Source organism: Lepisma saccharinum, chromosome 11, assembly GCF_977018435.1.
Source record: "Lepisma saccharinum chromosome 11, izLepSacc3.1, whole genome shotgun sequence".
NCBI lineage: Eukaryota > Metazoa > Arthropoda > Insecta > Zygentoma > Lepismatidae > Lepisma > Lepisma saccharinum.
The window spans coordinates 65,494,367-65,514,365 of NC_139239.1; the positions used below are offsets into that span (position 1 = coordinate 65,494,367).

A 19,999-nucleotide genomic window follows, 5' to 3' on the forward strand; every position below is an offset into this window, starting at 1 on the left:
GGTTCTAGAGTTGACTAAAATAACAAAATAGAACAACTATGTATTTCAATGCACTAACTGTATTAAATGTAAAATAAGTAATAGAAAACTGTTGTGATGTATACTCACTCATTTGATGAATCGAGTAGAAAAATCTCCATAAGAATATGATGACAATGATAACATTTGGAATAAAATGTTTATTTATAATAGATATTATTTTGTAATAATTTTAATTATTATTATTATTTCTACTATTAAAGTTCTATCAAGGTCCTAATCTCTACAATCAAAAGTTTCTGGTGACGCCCATGGCTGGAAATTGTTCGTAATACCCATGGGCGAACACTCCGTATACTCAGGGGTAGTGCATGTTACCCTTATAGTAACGTCGTAACCTTGTAATCTAATCAAGGGGTTTCGGGGCTGGTATTGATCATCTTTTCAACAAAGTGAGTATGATGAGAAAGTTAAAGTATTACCCACAGACACATGGAACTCTCGCTAGTCTTGTTTCGAAGGGAGTCTTCGCTACTGGTATACCACCTTGAAAACGTACGTCGAATTGTACGGATGTTTTCTTTAAATATAGCATGGTCAGGCATGTATCTAGAAACATGTTTGGGAGGGGGGAGGGTCCGTATCAAGTGTCTCAGGAATAATAATAATGTTTAAATTAAAATATTATATTAAATCAAATTAATACTAACTACAATACATAAATTAATATTATATTATTATTACCCGATTAGGTAAGAAGACTGTAGCTATTAAAATAGATATAACAGCGCATATTCATTACGTAGCTTACCTTTAGTTAATATCGGAATAATTTACATGAAAACAAGTGCTCTGGCAATGAAGTTAATGTCAAATAGATGAATAATTGAATATTTATCGAATAACAAAAATTATGTCACATGTAGTTAGAGAAAAGTAAGTTTCTGATTAAAAAAAAGTTCTGATTATGCAACAAATGCTAATATTTTAATTACTTAATTTAGTACTTGGTAAGTCTTTCGGTGGGTCCGGAGCGCTGGACCCCTCCTAAATACGTCCTTCGTATCCCTCAAAGCCCTATGGTCCCAATATAATCCTTGTCTTCCTATAAGTTCAGAGGAAATTATACAACAAATGCTAAACGAGTATATTTTCATGGTGTGTGTGTGTGTGTGTGTGGTGAAGGGGGGTCCGGACCCCCTAAATACGTCCTTTTTGTCCCTCAAAGCCCTATGATCCTAATATAATCCTTATCTTCAAATAAGTTCAGAGGACATAGACTAAACGAATATATTTTTCATTATTTAATTTTATTATTCGATAAATCTTTCGGGGAGGGGTCCGGAGCCCCTGGACCCCCCTAAATACGTCCTTGGGCATGGTTGATCTTACCTACAGCAGAAACGAAATCGAAAGTTTTGAGTGGACGTACTGTATACTCCATCTGCTATTCGCCAGCAGAATGCACTTCATTCTTTCCGCTGTGCATGACGTAATATCAGCAGGTGTTTGCGGCAGTTTTTACGTTTGGTTACATCAGAACTGAACCATCCTTCTTGTGTTTGCTTACATAGTTCTTCCTGCTGCTCTTGTCATCAAGTTGCAGATCGAATTATGGAATGCGTAACATTCGAACAAGAATTCCAAATGCGTGTTATTGACAGCCTAAGCATATTTGACCCCTTGAGTGAGTTAAGTCAAGGTATCTTCGCATGGCCTTGCACTACTGAATGAGCACAATATAGTTCAAAGAAAAAACGTAGGTGTATATTAACAACGATACAACTAACATATTTGAATGGAATGTACTTTGCCATTCATTCGAGTGAAGTGGAACCAGTAACTGCAAATTTATCTTCCATTGTTGTCACTGTCCTGTGTAATAACAAACCTACTAATCTTGTCCAGGTATTTTATTTTGACCTTCGATACATACTTCAGTATTGAAGTGTTGATAACGGTATGTATGTTTAAAAACTTACGTTTTTTCATTATCTAAAGTAAATATTCATACCTAATCATTCATCATTATCCAACCTCCAGTTGCCTTCATAATAACGAAATGGATGATAATGCTGGAATAGTTTTTAGGAATTGTACGAATACGAATCCATGTACGTCAATTGCTGCATAACGTTCATTGTTATTGCGTGGCTTATGAGATAAAGTTTTATATGATAATGAAAGTATGTAACGAGGAAATAATGTTGATTTTTTAAATGTAGATTTCATTGTTTTGCCATGAAATGGCAATCTATAAGTAGGATTGCAGAACACCACCACGTCCAAAAATACGGCAGTTTTGATCACTAGCGTACGCAGGATTTTTTCGGAGGGGGCTGGAATTGAAGAAGTTAATATTACGTAGCAGCTTTCTAGAGAGGAAACACAATAAAGTATTCGTAATTACAATTTTTAACTTTTGTTAAAAGTTGTTCAATGATAAAAATGTTAATGGGGTTTATTTTAAGGGGAGTTTGCACTTAACACATAGGTTTCCCCGAGTTCTCTACTGCTTTCTTTGGAATATTTTGATTTTCTTAAAATTTCGGGGATGGTCTCCAGTACCATCAGCTCTCCCCTGTGTACGTCAGTGCTTTTAGATAATTATTATCTTTTTATACGCTTACATAACTAAAACCAAAGAGTGAAAAATCTGAGTGCAAATACACCTAGCACGGAAAAGGAGAATAGTGACAGAGAAAGACATATTTAATGATATTTTGCCTAAATAACTCCCACAGTAAAGCAGTTTCGATTTAAGCAAAATTTTCACATATTTTATATTCTGATTTATCAAGTCTTGAACGACACGAGACACTGGCGGCATGTAGCGGTCTCGTCTTGATTCATGAGCTGTGGTCCCAGCCTCGTCTCAAATTTCCTTCCCGAATGGTGCACAACGTGCCAACGCAGTCAAAAGTTTTAAATTCAAATTCGTGTGAAATTTCGAGACCGAAAAACAGCGGTTCTGGAAGTGAGGGAACAAGGAGGTATTAAAAGTGAAAGAGATCTGTTACTTTCCGATGTCGTCAAGGAAGGCATTGAGTTCTTAGACCACAATGCTTTTGCCATGAATATTAACTCGATGTAAACCGCCTTGACAAAGGAGAGGCGAAAGTTATCTTGGCAGAATTGCCGGAGGGGTGGGGGGAACATGGAAGTACGTGACATATCTTGGCTAGGCGGGGCTCGCTAAAGGAGAGGTTTATTCTCAAGAGTAGGAGACGTAATTCACCAGATGCTTTTTTTTTTTTTTTTTTTTTTTTTGCAAGTTATCTCCACGACAGGGTGAAAGGAGTTATCTGAAATTGACATGTCTACAGAGAAAGAGGGGAGGGTTTTTAAATTCCAAAATGAAATTTGTTTAATAAACTTATAAAAGATTTTTCAGCACGAAGATTAAACAAGTAAAATATTTGTCTACCGTTTGTTGTACAATATGAAATTTATATATTTCCACTGAAATAAAGATTCGCTTGGTTAGTGTGAAAATCTAATCAGACTTATTTTTCTCTCAGCTGAAAATAACAACCTTTTTGTTATCTTCGTAATCTTGCATTTTCTATTAATTTTAACACAACTTTCGTTCGTAGAACAACTTTTTATGCACAGTTAAGCGGGACCTCCCCGATGGCTTAGTGGTAACGTCGTCGTCTTGTAATCAAGGGGTCTCGTTTTCGATACCCGGTGGAGGCACAAAGTGGTTCGGATCATACTTTAAACTGTAGGTCTAGTCCCGTTTACCCTTACTGTGCGTTAAAGTGAACTTAAAACACAAACTCAATCAATCAGTCAATTAAGCGCGGGTTAAGTGGTAGAGCGGCCACAATCAGAAATAAATTCAACCTTTCGTACCGAAGCGACACGACAAGATGCACGTGCCACTTGTCGCTTGTGTGTCACTCGGACTGGGCCGTTTTCTCAATATCGTGCATCATGTGTTATTCAGTCTGATGGTCGCCCATAAGCAATGAATATATTTTTTTAACAGAATGGAGGGACCGCTGTCGGTTTTCGCTTCGGTCTGAAACTCCCGTGTTGTGTGTCGCTTTGGTCTGAAAGTGTCGGGGTCTTGTCTTTTCTTTGTATTACACCCTGCTTACAGAATACAGCACTCACACTTCCTGTCCAAATCACTTTTAAGGGAAGTAAAAATATAATAGAAAGCACTCGGCATTGAGAGGAAAATTTTGCCTCTAATTACGCTTACGCTCTTGGCATAGGCCTAAATCTGGCTCTGATCATATCTTCTTTTAAAAAAGATACAATAAATAAAATAAGGAATAGAAAAGAATAATAAAAATGGTTTACAATGTCACAAATGGCGAAGCTTTGTGTTGAACAATTACTGTAATTAGCAGGTACTTAGTAAGGGGAAAATATTGATTGAATGAGGTTATTATACGTCGCTTTTCTTCGACTTTTGACTAAGCTCGACGATGAGTGATGATATGAAGCAATTGATGAAGGGGCATTCACCAAGAACACCCATGGCCAAGTCAGGATTCGAACTTGGGAACCCTGGCATCGTAGCGCTTGGATGTCGGCGAAGCGGACAAAAAAAAATCTTAAATGTCCCTCTGCGAGCGCCATGAATTATACGGTTGCAGGAAGAAGCGTGCAAGAAGCATTGTTCCTGCATATTCACAAATGCAAGTTGCAAAACTAGATCGCCATTATTTCAAGCCTCTCAAGGCGAGTAATTAGAACCGCTCCACAGAAGACTAGGTTCGAATCGGTGCAGTATCACCTTGCACGATTTTGGATCGGTTCCAAAGGATTTCATGCCGGTAGGTCAGCGGTCGTCCTTGGAGAACCGTTAAGTGCAAACTAAGCGACCTTGCTGTAAGGAAAGGCGGGAATGTCTGCCATGGAGGCTTCTCTGCCAATGGACAACGAAAGGAAGGATGACTTCCTCTTCTGGATGGACCTTCACAAGTCGCGGATCATTATTTTATCGCCTTTTCGGACATTATACCAATTTTCCCAGGACCGACGGGGGCTGGTGAAGGTTATATCCCTCCCCCTCCGATCCAACTTTTCTATTATAAAAACAAAAAACAACCAAACATGATAAAGCGTGGCATTGGCTGTTGTCCTCTCCCCCTCACAGAATTCCCGAGCATACTATAGTTCTCTTAATGAAAGTATTAAAACACCATGATTGATTGGTTTGGTGTTTTAAGCCCACTTTATGCACAGTAAGGCAAATCGGGACTGGACTTACAGTTTAAAGTGGGATCCGAACCACTATGTGCCTCCACCAGGTATCGAACCTGGGATCCCTTGATTACAAGGCAATGACGCATTCGGGGAGGCCCATAAAACACCATGAAACGAGAATTAAAGCACACTAGTACACATTGAGAAAAGAATGGTGTCCTGCCCAGGCCCGTAGCTAGAATTGATCTCTGGGGGATGGCTCGCTGGTTATCGGGGGGGGGGGGGGTGCGGCTTTGAAATCCAAGTCTAGTTTTCAAAAGCTTAACAATATGAAATGAAGGTAAATTATGTGTGTTTGTGTTTTGGGGGGGTGTTATTAAATTATATAAAATATACTTAAGTTTTTTTCTATATCTTTTAAAACATCTCTTGAAGTGTCTGCACATCTCAACATTATGTAGAAAATAGTAGTAAATTTCCTATGTTTTCCATCAGGGGATTCCCCACTTTCTTTGAGAGTCCCCTTGCGCAATTTACGCGGGGCCTCAATTGCTGAACCATTGTATTCGTCAGGCACGACTTTCTTTCTATTATTTTAATCCGACATTGATATATTTCTTTCTTCTTGAGTTATTGTACTTTACACATGGTGTGAGGCGATTTTCGCACGCCTGTCACTCACAAACGGTGCCGATTTCGACATTTTTTCACATGGCAGTTTTTCCTTGTTTTTACTTGGCGATTTACCTCCCAAGAGTTGTAAACTGAATTTTGCACCACCCTGTATATAAAATAGTAGCCAGAAAGCTACTTATTTCTTGAAGCTTTCCTGGTGGCGAATGAAGAAGAGGTTTTCTTTGGATATCAACCAGGTGATTTCCAGATAGGCTTCCAGAAATAACCTGGTTGATATCCGGAGAAAACCTCTTCATTCAGCTACTTATTTGTCTACCATGCCATACATCATCTTTACCTAAGTTTATTAGTAATTGAAGTACAATATCTATGGAGCTATGCTTTTTGTGTGTATTGACTTGCTCCCGAGAAGAGAAAGTAATGACTTGCATTCAATAACATTGAGCATCTGCTACCATGCATTTCCTTTGACTGCTGGTGACATTGAATGCCACCACCTGTTACAGGAACAGTGCACCATTTTTCCTCTTGAACTGGCGGATGTGCTAAAAGAGTATTCATACATTTCCAGACCTCACACCATAGCATTTGTGAACAGTAAATAAACGGATTAGCTGGAAGGAAGCTGGGTTTGACTGTCCAGATTAAACAAACAACAGTGGAACAATTGAGATGGAAACAAAATGAAGCTGTTCCTGTTGTTACTTAGCTTGTATACTATAATTGGAACATAAGCATTTTAAGGTGCTTATCAGTAAATCTGAGAAAGAGGTTGAAACAGAAAGAAGTGGAACAATAGTGGTACTTACAATGGTTGAATTGTCAATTCTTCTTATCCAATTTTGCAGACCTGTTTCTGGATCATTCATCAGCTATTCCTCAGATTTAAAACCTTGAAAAATGTTAAAATGGTTATACGGTCGATTCCAGATATTCCCAGGAATAAAAATAAAGTTAAATTGATTCTGATTTTATATGTATGTAAATTACTACATTATGTGTTCTGTGGTAAGAAATAAGACTTGCTAATTTGTTCGTTCTGTCTTTTCAGGAATTTTTGCTTATTTGAATTACTTGACACCGAAGACTAGGAAGGAAGTCCTAGATCTTCTCATCAATGGCCTGAAACGATTGGAATACCGTGGATATGATTCTGCAGGTATGAGTATTAAAAGGGTATGAATATACAGTATTAAGTTAATTTGCACTGTAACAATTTGGAAATTGTTCAGGGTTCTGTACATAAACACTGAAGAGACTTGAGAGGCTTTCAAGTACTTTAATCACATAATAGGGTTCAGGCACGTATCCAGGAATTCCTTTCGGGGGGGGGGGGCTCAATACCATTTTTTTAAGGGGTATAGTAAGAACCTCACAATTGTGTGTTTAAGACAAGAGGTGGCAATTGGGTTCCAAAACAGGGGGGGGGGGTGCGGAGGGCGTTGCAAGGAAAGTTTACTTTCTCTTGGTAGCCAAGGCTTAACATTAAGAGGTCATAATGTTGAGGCAAAAAAATAAAAAAATGGGGAACAACTATCTCTTAAATCGTTGCCACTGTAAGGCTGTCATTTTAATCAGAACGTGAAATGGGAACATTTTTTACCACTCGACTCCTCTGTTTCTATGCATTAATATTGTGTGCCGGAACCATCTCAGTATGTGTGTTTGTCCATTTCTTCTCATCAGGCATAAAAACATCTATGGTATCTTTGAGTGTTTTTACGAAGCTGTTACACATGCACGGGATGGACAATCCACTCGACAACGCGAGATTCAAATTGTGGGTTGCGAACTGGACGCAGACAGCTCTCGAATATTACTCTCTGATTCGAGCCTGAACACCACTAACATGTCTTGTCCTCCCATTTTTTCAGCTCTTATAAAATGGGACAATCCACTCGACAACGTGAGATTCAAATTCTGGGTTGCGAACTGGACGCAGACAGCTCTCGAATATTACTCTCTGATTCGAGCCTGAACACCACTAATGTGTCTTGTCCTCCCATTTTTTCAGCTCTTATAAAAGCCGAAACCCACCAAATTGTTCAGATTCAGGCCTTAGCACTCACAAGTGTTCAAAAATGCCTGTGACAGCTTCCGCTGTCTTGTTATATATCGGCACGAAACAAAGGAAGTCTTCTCGAATACAGGTGGATCACGAAACAATTAATGCACAGTGAAAAACCCTTCCGTTCCCAACACATCTAATGTTTCGTCTCCCAGTATGATCAAATGCTTACTCATTTATTTCCAGTGACGTGCCCAAGGGAGGGTTGGTGAGCTAATAACCCCATTTGACCCAGTATTCCTTTTTTTTTTTTAAAAAAAAAGAACGTCAAAGACAGGAAAAAAAATGGCAAAATCAGGACTGACCACCAAAAATAGTATGCGTAACCCCTCTCCCTTCTGAAAATCCTGGGCACGCCTCTCTTTATCTCGGACACATTTTTTAAAATGAACTCACCAGAAGTTTATATCATCGTATTGGAGATGCGTTCTTCCTGCAGGTTTGAATATGATCCTTTAGGGTGCTGTCGTCTGCCTGCTTTCACACCTAACCTTAACAAGGCCCTAATTTTCCATTCTTGTGACTTGGATTTTCAAGACTTAGGAAGGTTTCAGTCCGAAGGGACACGCGATAGTACATGTCGATTGGAATGGGCCAATCAACAGCAACGTTTCACACCGTAGCAACACAAAAGGCCGCACAAACCTAATCTTCAGGCGACACGGTGTGAAATCTCCCTTATTAGGCCACTGTCATTGTCACCTCGAAGCGAAGTAGTAGCTCTTGTTGACCACAGAAAAAATTATCCTCAACCGGTGATAATGCTCCTCAGTTTTCTTCTCTCTCCTATATATTCTGTGCTTGTTCACTATACAGGCAACACCTTATGATTTGATATACACAGGACATGTACTATGTAGACATTTTAACAAAAAATCCGTTGAAGTCAAGGATGACTAGGTGGCTCAGTTGGTAGAGCCCTGATTTGAATCCTGGTAGAGCCTGCAATTTCTGCCTAAAATGTCTACATATGCAACATCTTCCTGCTTTCTCTTCTCGACATACATACAATTTTCGGCTGCCTCTTTATGATAGTTAAGTGTTTGAATGTGTTTCGAACCTAGTAGGCTTAAACAAAAGTATTTTTTTTTATATCATGAACTTCTCAGACTGTATATACGAAATTTAGTTCTGGCAAAACTACATCATCACTCAAAACTTTGATTTTCAGTTGATCTATGCAGTTTATTTCTGTTTTAATATCCGGTACTGATGAAATATTCACTTGAGAGAAGAGAGAGAGAGAGAGAGAGAGGGGGGAGGCATTGATCTCTTCAGCCCTCGAACCGAACTAGCACCACACTGAGACCCGGAAGTTCTGCTGTCGTCAATGTCTTCATTTTCGAATCACTATATCTTATAAAGCAATCAGAGGGTGCTGACTGATCTGATCACCAATCGACTGTATGAATTGTCACACTTACCTCTGAAATCTCATTAACCGATTCTTTGTACAGATCAATCGAAAAATTGAATCCGCGTATTTATATCCTCATTATATTGTAGAACGTTCCGCAGATAAAACGATTCGTTAATATTGCCAGTAATTGACTCCTTCTCTCATTCAAGAACATACCCTCTCCCGCCTTCCAGAAATTAGAAATTACAACGAATTGCCCTACGTGTGGCGCTACCTTCGTTGTGCAGCTTCCAAATGCTGACAAGTCTCTACATAGTCCTCAAGTGCGCTGAGACAACACCGAAAGCGCAAGAAAAGTGTACGTGCAATATTATCAACAACAGGGTTATAGAACATTCTCCGTCTTGCCTCGATACTTGTCTATCTCCAAATCATCATCACATTATTCAAAAAGCCAAAAACCTAATTTTATCTAGTGTAAAATAAAAAAGAATCCTGGGAGGGGGGCTCGAGCCACCACAACCCTAGCTTGGATACGTGCTATTAACAATAACAGGGTTATAGAACATTCTTCATCTTGTCTCGATAATTATTTCTCCCAAATTATCATGACATTATTCAAGAAGTCAAAATCCTAATTTTATCTAGTGTAAACAGAAAAAAATCCTGAAGGGGGGCTCAAGCCTCCTGATTCCCACCTTGGATACGTGCTATTGACAATAATAGGGTTATAGAACACTCTCCGTCTTGTCTCGATAATTATTTCTCTCAGATTTATAAATTTATTATCTTCACATTATTCAAGATGCCAAAAATCTAATTTTATTTAGTGTAAATTTAAAAATTTCCTGAGCCACCTCATCCCCACCTTGGCTACGTGCTATTAATAATAACAGGGGTATAAAACATGCTCCGTCTTGCCTCGATAATTATCTCTCTCCTTACATTATTTTCACATTATTTAAGAAGCCAAAAACCTAATTTTATCTAACGTAAACTGAAACATTTCCTGGGGAGAGGGTCGAGCCCCCTGTGCCCCATCTTGGATACGTGCTTTTATCAATAACAGGGTTACGAACATTCTCCGTCTTGCCTCGATAATTATTTCTTTCCTTAAATTATTGTCACATTATTTTATTTCACACCACAAGAAACCAAAAAACCTCCCCCCTCTGGATACGTGCCTGATAGGGGTGTCCAAGCTTTTGAAATGGTTGCGTTTTGAATGTAGGATGCATAACAAAACTTTTATTGGGAACAACAAGCGGCACAAATCATATTTCACCAACTTGAGGCTGTAGGTTGGAGATGATACTTCAGGGGCAAAAAGTAATTGATAATAAATATATATGGGGCTTTTTAATTGGATTGTCTTAATAAATTTCATAAAAATATTGTCTTAGACTATACATAGCTGCTGTAAGTTTTATAAACAATACAGTTCTTTTAGTAATAAACTTGAGTTCTTAGGCATAGTAATTATTTCTTTCAAATAAAAATCAATGTAAAATGACTCTAGTGAATAGATGCACAGAAATTGCAGTATTTGCAAGACTTTTTTTTTTTGTCTAAATTTTATATTGCTTTATTATTTTTGTAGGTGTTGCTATTGATACTCCTGATGGAAAGGACATGTCTTTGGTCAAGAAAAGTGGAAAGGTTAAGGCACTGGAAGATGAAATTTTGTCACGTAAGTATCTGTCCCTCAGTTAATAATTTTCATAACATATACACCATGGCCATAGACATAAAAAAAACTTCCACCAGCAAAAGGAAAGGTAGGGGAATTGTCAAATATTATGTTGTCAAAATGGGGAGGAATTATACACCTTATCCAACAACACATGGGATTTAAAGGTCGGCAAGGGAATTTTGGGGTAGTAATAAGGGAACTTTCACTTTGGTGGAGGAAGTACACTGGTAAGAGGATGGCCAGAACTGAAAGTGGAGGGATCAGTGGTGGACTATGATACCAATAATAAAATGTGTTTTACACAAATTTCAAGAATTCCAAATGTTTGAAAATTCTGGCTCGATTGCCTCACAAAAGGTTCTTTCAGCTTGATCTTCTTGTTGCATTTTTGTAAAGTTTTGAATAGGTAATTTAAAATAAGTTGCTGAACTAGCATTATTCCAACATGCCAGAAGTGTTTTCTTGGGGGTTGAACCCATAACCCCACTTTAAAAAAATACGTACATGATATACATAAGGGTTTGAGAATATCATGTAGAAATAGAATTTCCGTGAATTAAATATTTTATTACTCGTAACATAATATTTTACAAATTAATTGAATGTTTCTAACTGTTGGTAATATTGTACTGTTTAGGCACAAATGAAGCACTATTACAAAAAAAAAAAGACTTGAAATATGTTTGAGTTATAAAATTGTCTGTAATGTATAAAAGTATGGCAGATGTTTTGTAGAGTCAAGAAATATTGTAAACTTTGGAAATGTATGGTTTTTAAGTTTTTAAGTACCCCGCACCATGGCCATGGGGTCTAAGGTACAAACTTTGGGCTCCTACTACAAGACTTGTGCAGGTTCGAGTCTTCTGGGGGAAGCATTACAACTTTTCTCCTGAGATTTTGTCCTGTGTATGGGACCACTGACCACCCACCATCATGAGGAGATAGGGGAGCTACTAATGAGTATTGTAACCTGGTCATAGAAAACCTATAATAGTGACTGGGGTTCATTGTGCTGACCACACATCACCCCGTATCTGCTTGGATGATTGCCCACCTTCGGTGGGAGTGAGGCTGGCAGTTGGTAGGTAGGCATTGGTCCTCAAGGGCTGTTTCACCATGGGGTTATTTAAGTTGTGCGAGTTTAAATCAGTGGCATATTTTTAGAGTTACCCCATATCCTCTGAAATGACCTAAAAAAAAATAATTTAAAAATGGGGTTTTATTAAAAATTTTCTATCTGAATAGAAGTGAGAGCATATTTTTGCAAATAATTTTGGGGATGTGTTGGGGAAAAATACACAAGGTTTTTATGATGTGTTTGTAGATAACTCAGGGGGTTTGTGGATAAAAACTCTTATACGAACTGTATTACTCTAATTTTATTTGTATTTTACTTTTACTACTTAGTTTTAATTTATTACTTTATTTTTCATTTATGTTATTTTTCATTTTTTAAATTGTATATAATAGATTGTAAAAAAAAAATGACCACTGTAATCAATGGTTAAGTGGAAGAGTGCCTTAACTTCGCCATGTGAACAAGGTCATAAGTAAATAAACAAATCCCCTAGAAAATTATGACAGTTCTCATTGTTTGTTGACGTAAAATTTTTATTTCTATAAAACATAGGGCAAAAGATATAACTCTGCTGGCTTTGTGCCACTCTGTGCTGATACACATGATCATCTTCTTCACCGCAGAAGTCCTTTCCAGGCTGCAACAATTGTTTGCATACTTCTATTTCAAGTTGTATTTGAACACCACCATCTCCCTTGCATCCATGTAGAGAACTTCCGAGAAGTGCTACAAACACTCACACCATAACGAACATAGCTACAAACAAACTTTTCATGCATTCTGTTTTGAGCCACGCAGGGCCAGTAAGGTGAAGAAGCCATATCATGCAGAGGCCATTGACCCTTTGAACTTTGTGTCGAACTTTGGCAATGGTGGTGGCCGGTTAGTCGACGTTGTTGGTTTTCGCTCACGCAAGCCCCTACTATCGTGTGATCTTTTGGCAGGAAGCTGGGATAGTTTTCCGTGTATTCCCGTCCAAAATCAAATCCTAAACATGCCAGTGAACCGGTGGAACATGTTATGGGGCAAGACATTCATAACAACTGTCTCAGTAAAATTATAAGAATTACATGCCCACCCCTTCTTCAGATTCAAGGTTATGGGAAGTAACAAAATGGAAAAGAATCCAAGATAGATTAAAATAATGAAATGGATTGGAGACAGTTGGAAGAAGTGATAGTGTGAAAAAGGAAGCACTAGGTTGGAATTCACAAGGGAAGAGAAAAAGAGAACAGGTAGAAGTTGAGGTAAGAGGGAGAAATCAAAAGTCAAGACAACACAGAGGGGTTTTCTGTATGGTCTATGTTCCGTCAATTAATTAAAAGCAATACCAAGTAAGTAAGTTGGGTTAGGTTACATTTTTCAGCATTCATGATGCTTAGAGAACTTATAAATATTTTATATCTATGCATTATTGTTTATTTTTTTCAATTTCTACTACTTTTAGAGAAGATGCTGCTTGATTTTGATTCATTGACAGAAAATCACGTTGGCATTGCTCATACCAGATGGGCTACGCATGGTGTACCGAATGCCTTAAATGCTCACCCTCAGCGATCTGATAATGAGCATTCCTTTGTTGTAGTACACAATGGTAAGTTCTTGTATAATTTACTTCATGATTTTGGTTTTCATAAATTTAACATGTGACTTGCAGTTTTTTGAATCCAGTTTACTAGCACATTTTATCCATCTAGTGCTTTTTTGGTCTACTAATGCCAGGGGCCATCTAGAATTTTCCATCTGAGGTTGTGGAGGGAGGGTAAATTTAGAGCCAAAATGACCATAATTTTGGCCTTTGTGAAAAATTTTATGGGGCTGTGGATAAACCATTGACTAGCAACCTTTGTGTGCTATATTCTACCATATATTTGTGTAATTGTTCTTTCTGAATTGATTCCTCTCACATGGCCACCCAAAACACTGTATTCTTGATTGATTGAGTTGGTGTTTTAAGTCCACTTTATGCACATATAGGCTAATCGGGACTGGACCTACAGTTTAAAGTGGGATCCGAACCACCATGCAATGTGTGTATGGAACCAAGTATCGACCCCTTGATTACAAGGTGATGATGTTACCACTACGCCTTCGAGGAGGCCAAATTCCTATGTTGACCCAGATTTGTGAGGACAATTAGGGGAGCTGTTTGAAAACGAAGGTGGCTCTTTACTCAAAACCAGAAAAAAAATTGGCGATGGGACTCGATGCACTGACAATGTGTCACCCAGGGAGAAGCTACTTCTTAGGCCCTCTTCCTCAGAGGACTACTCTACGATGGAGAGGAGAGACAGTAATGTCACGTATGATCTTTTGATAGTTAATCATTTCAATTACTAGTGGTACAAGGTACAATCATCTCTAGTTTTATTTGTCTGGTCTAAGAAACAAACTTTTTTGTATATACACTGTATTTAATTCCCATCTCTCCTTTTTATTTTTTCAGGAATTGTTACTAACTACAAGGATGTGAAACAATTTCTGATCCGGAAAGGACATTCCTTTGAGTCTGAAACGGATACAGAAGTTATTGCAAAACTTGTACATCACATTTACAAGCAACACCCAAGACACAATTTCAGGGAATTGGTTGAATTGGTTATTCAGCAGCTGGTTAGTTAACTACTTGTTTTTGTTTTTTCTTTTCCTTGTTTAGAAGCCATACTGCACTGTTAAAGTTCATTTCCTGCATGAAATGAGAATTAATTTTTAGCCACACTATTTAAACAAATTAGTTCACTGAAATTAACTAAATTCAATTTCACTCAATTGGTGAACTGGAATGCAATGTATAGGGACCAATAGATGTACTGGAATAAATCAGAATTATTTTATTTTTTTAAATCTTTAAATCAAATCAACATTGAATGTTTTAAAGCATGCTTCCAAATATATATAATTTTGAATAGTGCAATTGTAATGGGTGATCCAATTAAGACATACATCAAAGTCAGTTAAGTCAGTTGTTTAGAATGCATTAAGTAATGTTGGTTGTTACTTCAAATTCAACTATTATTCAGAACAGGAACATCTTGGTAGTTATGATGAAATCTCTTGGCAGCATGTGCATAGGTCCACAGTGTGAAATACTCCTGCTGCCATCTGTGAACAGCTTTTGGAAGTAGAATAATCTTCACATGATTTTGAATTTGAATTTTCTTTTCTTTTGTTGACCCTTGATTAAAAGGGCATGGAAAACGTCCAGATATATAATGAAATAATATTTAGTTTAGTACATCATAACAAAAAAGAAGAAACATTGTGTAGTACATTACATCACTACACCAAAGTAAAAATTGAAAAATACACTTCATTACACTACAATAAAAATATAAACACATTATCATTGTTGCATGATTGAAATAAGAATACAATTAAAATACATTTTGTTTAGTACATTGGCCTTGTATTGTCTTGCTCCATAAATTCTGTGAGACTGTAGAGAGCTCTCTCTGTCAAATACTTTTTAATTGTGTGTATTTGTTTATTTTTTTGGAGATATCAGTTTTATGTCATGAGGCAGCTGGTTGTAGCATATTTTCCCAGCATTCATTGGTGATTGTTTTGAGATATTGAGTCTGTGTTGACAGATGTGCATGTTAATTGGATCAACCTGCATTTAGCCAAAAAAAAAAAAAAGTATGGATGCCATAGGAAATGTACAAAAGAATTGAAACTTCTATTATCATCTTCCAATTGAATCCAATTAACAGAGTGGTGTTCTACAACTGAGAAATAAGTGGTTCAAATTAGGGTCGATACCAATACCAATGTAACTGTATTGGGTGATACCAGTGACCTGTGTTATCAGTATTGGCCAGTATCAGTCATAGGCCTAATTTTGAGGAGGCAGAATCAAACTTAGGGTTTGTTGGGGGAGGGGCAGACTTGAAAAGATTTTCCATCGTATCCACGACTATTTGTTAAATAACTGTGACATTTGCGAAATCACAAATATATTCAAATAATTATTACTTTGCTCCTCAGGTTCCAGGAGGTTAACAAAAGTAATAAACCTGAAAATTGGGGGAGGGAAATACCCCCTCTGGCCTCGCCTAGTTATACCTTTGATATCAGTTGAAATTTAATCACTGATATCAACTGATACTTTTCCGGAATTCGCCAGTCTTGTCCAGTCCTCATATTTTTGCAGATTAAATATCCTGGAAATTATGCAAAGTTACTTTTGTAACAGACTTGCAGGGAAAAGTGATTTTTTTCGTTAAATGTTTATTTGTCTCATGTGAAATTGTGAATATTTTGAGGTAAAACTCTGGTACATTGATATGATTTAGTTAAATGGATAACTTTAAGAATAAAAATTGTAAATGTTACAACCTACTTTAAATTGTTTCCTTCTGCTAGTGTAGTGATTTTAGTAATAGATTTGTTTTATTTTTTCTTTATAAGGATATAACTTTTTATCGATGGCATAGTAATGTTAATTCTTCAGTGTGTTGGACCTTGTTAGTTTTGATCAACTGTGTATTGATTTTATTATTTCAATGTGTTTTAATGTGTTGTTGATAAGGAATTAATAACTTAATATTTGTTCTTTTAATCCATAGACTTAAATTGGTTTTGTTTTTGCTACACAGAAGGGAGCAAATAGCCTCAGTGCTGATTACAAATTTTTAATAATCAAACCAATTGATCATTCAATTGAAACCAATAAATATTTTCAGCTACAGAAGAGTAGAGAAATTAATTCTTTCTTGTTATTATGTTTGTTCTAGGAAGGAGCATTTGCATTATGTTTCAAGAGCAAGCATTTCCCTGGAGAGTGTGTGGCAACAAGGAGAGGAAGTCCCCTATTGGTTGCAATTAAAGCCAAAACTAGGCTAGCAACTGACCACATACCAATTTTGTACAGCAAAGGTAGTGGGAATGCATTTGAACTATACCCAGTAATTTCCTAGTATTTCTTTTAAAACCCTTTCTCAATTTTTTTTTAGTTACAATTCTTCAGAAAATATTCTAGTGCATTTGATTGTAGTTTTTGTAGCATACTATATTACATTCACAGGAGGACAGTATAATATTATAGTGGTAGGAAAAATGTATTTAGAGTACAATCCGTTATAAACACAGTTCAATATTGATAATATTTATGTGTATGTATACACATACAATTCACTTCTAAGTAAAATATAATAATTTTGTGTTGCATGCCAAAACATATTTCTGATTGATTTCAGGCTATTGTAAATTGTGGCAAGTGCCACTGAACTGAGAGATGATTAAAACACTTTGTTATATGTTATTTTTGCAAGTAACTAGGATTTTTTTTACAAAGAAATTAATAAAATAGGTAGAAGAGTGAATGGTGAAGGATATATTACAAGCCAGAAAAATCTATGAGAATAAGATAACAACAACAACAACAATAACAATTTCTATAATGAAAAAGGCAATATAATATAAATAAATATAATAAATTAAACATGTTGATATAACCAATAATAAATATAGAATATTAAGCAGAGCAGGTTTTGAAATTATACCCTTAAAGTGAAACATCACTTGAGTTATTTTTAATTTGACCATTCACTTTTCAAAGACTGATGCACCTGTGATAAATTGTGTGATTTTAACCTCATTGCTGCCCCATGTGGTGGCCTCGTATTGTTGGTTACAAAAGGCAAAGGTAAAGTGCTTCCCTGTGCTTTGCACCACACAATGAAGGCATATAGGGGGTGTGGAGTTAAGTTCCCACACTTTCTTGCACAGCTGAAGGTGGGGGTGATGATCAGCACCACACTCCTGGCCACCTTTACTGCCAGAGTTTCCACCAGGTACCCATTTTATATGATGCTGTGTGGGCGCCGGAAACGCTTGAACAGGTGGAAAAAATCTGGTTTATTTAGAATAGTGGAAAATGGACATTTCAGAGTGAAAGATATATTAAGATTACATTTTCTGTGAAAGTGTTTCAAGACTAATAATTTTTATACAACAGAGGAGTTAAGGTTTTTTTTTGTATCAGCTGTATTATTTGCTTTTCATATTTAATTCCTTCTTTTATTTGATAACAATTTCCCATTGGTTTGACAAATACTCTGCTTAACTTACATGCTACGTAGGTTTCATAAATAAGCGGTGTTGAGACATATAACAGTTATTGAGTACTAGACCAACATATGGTTATGTAATTACATTTATGTATATATGCTCTTAAAGGTAAAACTTTTGAAGTTGGCAAAGGTAGGTGTTCAGGTATTAAATTTACATAAAAACAGCTTGGGTCGTATATTAACAACTGCTTTTGCATGCAATGCAATTTGCTTTGCCTGCATGGTTTTGCATGACAAGTATATATTATGTGTTGTAGATAATCATGGTTTTCTCGCATGCACTTTTGAATGCCCTTTGTAGATAACATACACAAGGTGTTGGTGCATTAGAAATACTCACATGCAGGTAACTATGTATTATTTTGCACTGTAATTAAATGAACTGTGCAAGGTCTTTGTTCATATACCTTTTTCCTTTTTTATCAAAGGTATGGTTGGACCTGGAATTGGCTTGTAAACAAAATATTGTATAATATTTGATTTGTATAAAAGCAAAATTCGGAATTCAAGGTACTGATATAGCAATTAGAGGCATGTAACACTCTTTTGGTAAAGGCGTTTGTAGATATGCAACATTTCTTCACATAACAGAAAGTTTATTTCTTCACAGTAGGTTGCTGATATCGCTATTAATTATTTTTTTTATCATATTTGTTAAATAAGTGCATGGGATGCACTTAAAGTGTAGATACATTTTCATCGGATGTAGAAGTTTATGTTTCTGCTTATGTAGCAGATCTCATTATTACCTCTGGCAATTACATAGTCTAAAATCATCATACTCTACCATGAACACAACAATTAGAAATCTCCATCCTGAAGACAATTGTTCATATTTACATTTGACCCTATTCTTGATATATGGCTTAATGCCTTACTTGAAGCCCTATCATTTTGTTTGTCTCGTCATAAATTTCATCTGTTTAAAATTTCATCTGTTTATTCATCGTTCATCTTCATCATTGCAATTAATCCAAGCAGCAGAAAAGCGACGTAAAAATGACCAAAATAGAAAATATATTAATATCACTAATTTGAATTCTATTCAAGTTCGTTATTTGTGCACTAATTGTATTGTCCGAGACTCATTTTGAATAAAACACAGACCAGCTTCAATTTTATATACAGCTAAGTCCACATTTCTCACAGTACAACTTTGTGTTGTATAGGAATTTGCTGTCCTCTACTGTAAGCAGAAACAACTGTTTATTATTTGAAAAAAAAAAACAAAAAACAAAGCCCATACTTGATAATTTAGTATTGATTGTGATTTTCTAAGCATTGTGCAAGCAGAAGATGTATACCAAAACTACTACAGGAAATAGTAATCAGAAACATGAAGTTCCATGTACAAATCATCTTATATGTTCTTATAATTGATGCCCCAGAACAGGCTTGATATGAAAATTTGTTATCAGTTCAAGGAAAGTTACTTTCACAGTTTAAGGGTATTTCTAATGATGAATGAATAAACAGATGAAATTTATGAAGAGAGAAACAAAATGATACATTCATGCCTTGCCCAGGGTTCAAACCTGGGATTGGACAATCTTTGCCATTTGTACAGGCAGTGTGATCAGCCTCATGCTCTGATTGCCTTTTACCCCCATCTTCCCAGGTTGTCTTTTACCCTCATCTTCCCCAGGTACTCATTTATTAGAGGCTGGTGAACACCAGAGCTACTCCATGAGGCTCACCCCCATGCTGGAAAAATCCCCACCTGAAATTGCCCACCTTGATAATCAAAGTCGTCTCTCCCACATGGCAGTCACCTTGCTCTCATTCATGTATGTTGTGTGTGTGTGTATGTGTGTGTACATGCACATCCACACACCCACACACATCTCCCCCCGTCATTATTTGTTTTAAGTATTGCACCACACACACATAGCCAAATTGGTATATTTTCTACCTTGAAGGTACCACTGTAGTTAAAATACATGGA

The 19,999-nt window shown here is 36.7% G+C and overlaps 1 protein-coding gene across 3 annotated transcripts in view; it reads left to right on the top strand.

Moving 5' to 3' along the window:
* The window catches only part of LOC145994872 (glutamine--fructose-6-phosphate aminotransferase [isomerizing] 2-like), a 70,404-nt gene that overhangs the window by 19,668 nt on the left and 30,737 nt on the right, over positions 1–19,999 (top strand). For all 3 annotated transcript variants that reach the window (XM_083131296.1, XM_083131297.1, XM_083131298.1), the window contains exons 2-6: positions 6,833–6,940; positions 10,810–10,899; positions 13,428–13,574; positions 14,427–14,593; positions 16,717–16,858. In XM_083131296.1, the coding sequence (XP_082987422.1) occupies positions 6,833–6,940; positions 10,810–10,899; positions 13,428–13,574; positions 14,427–14,593; positions 16,717–16,858 (654 nt within the window). The remainder of the gene's footprint in view (positions 1–6,832; positions 6,941–10,809; positions 10,900–13,427; positions 13,575–14,426; positions 14,594–16,716; positions 16,859–19,999) is intronic.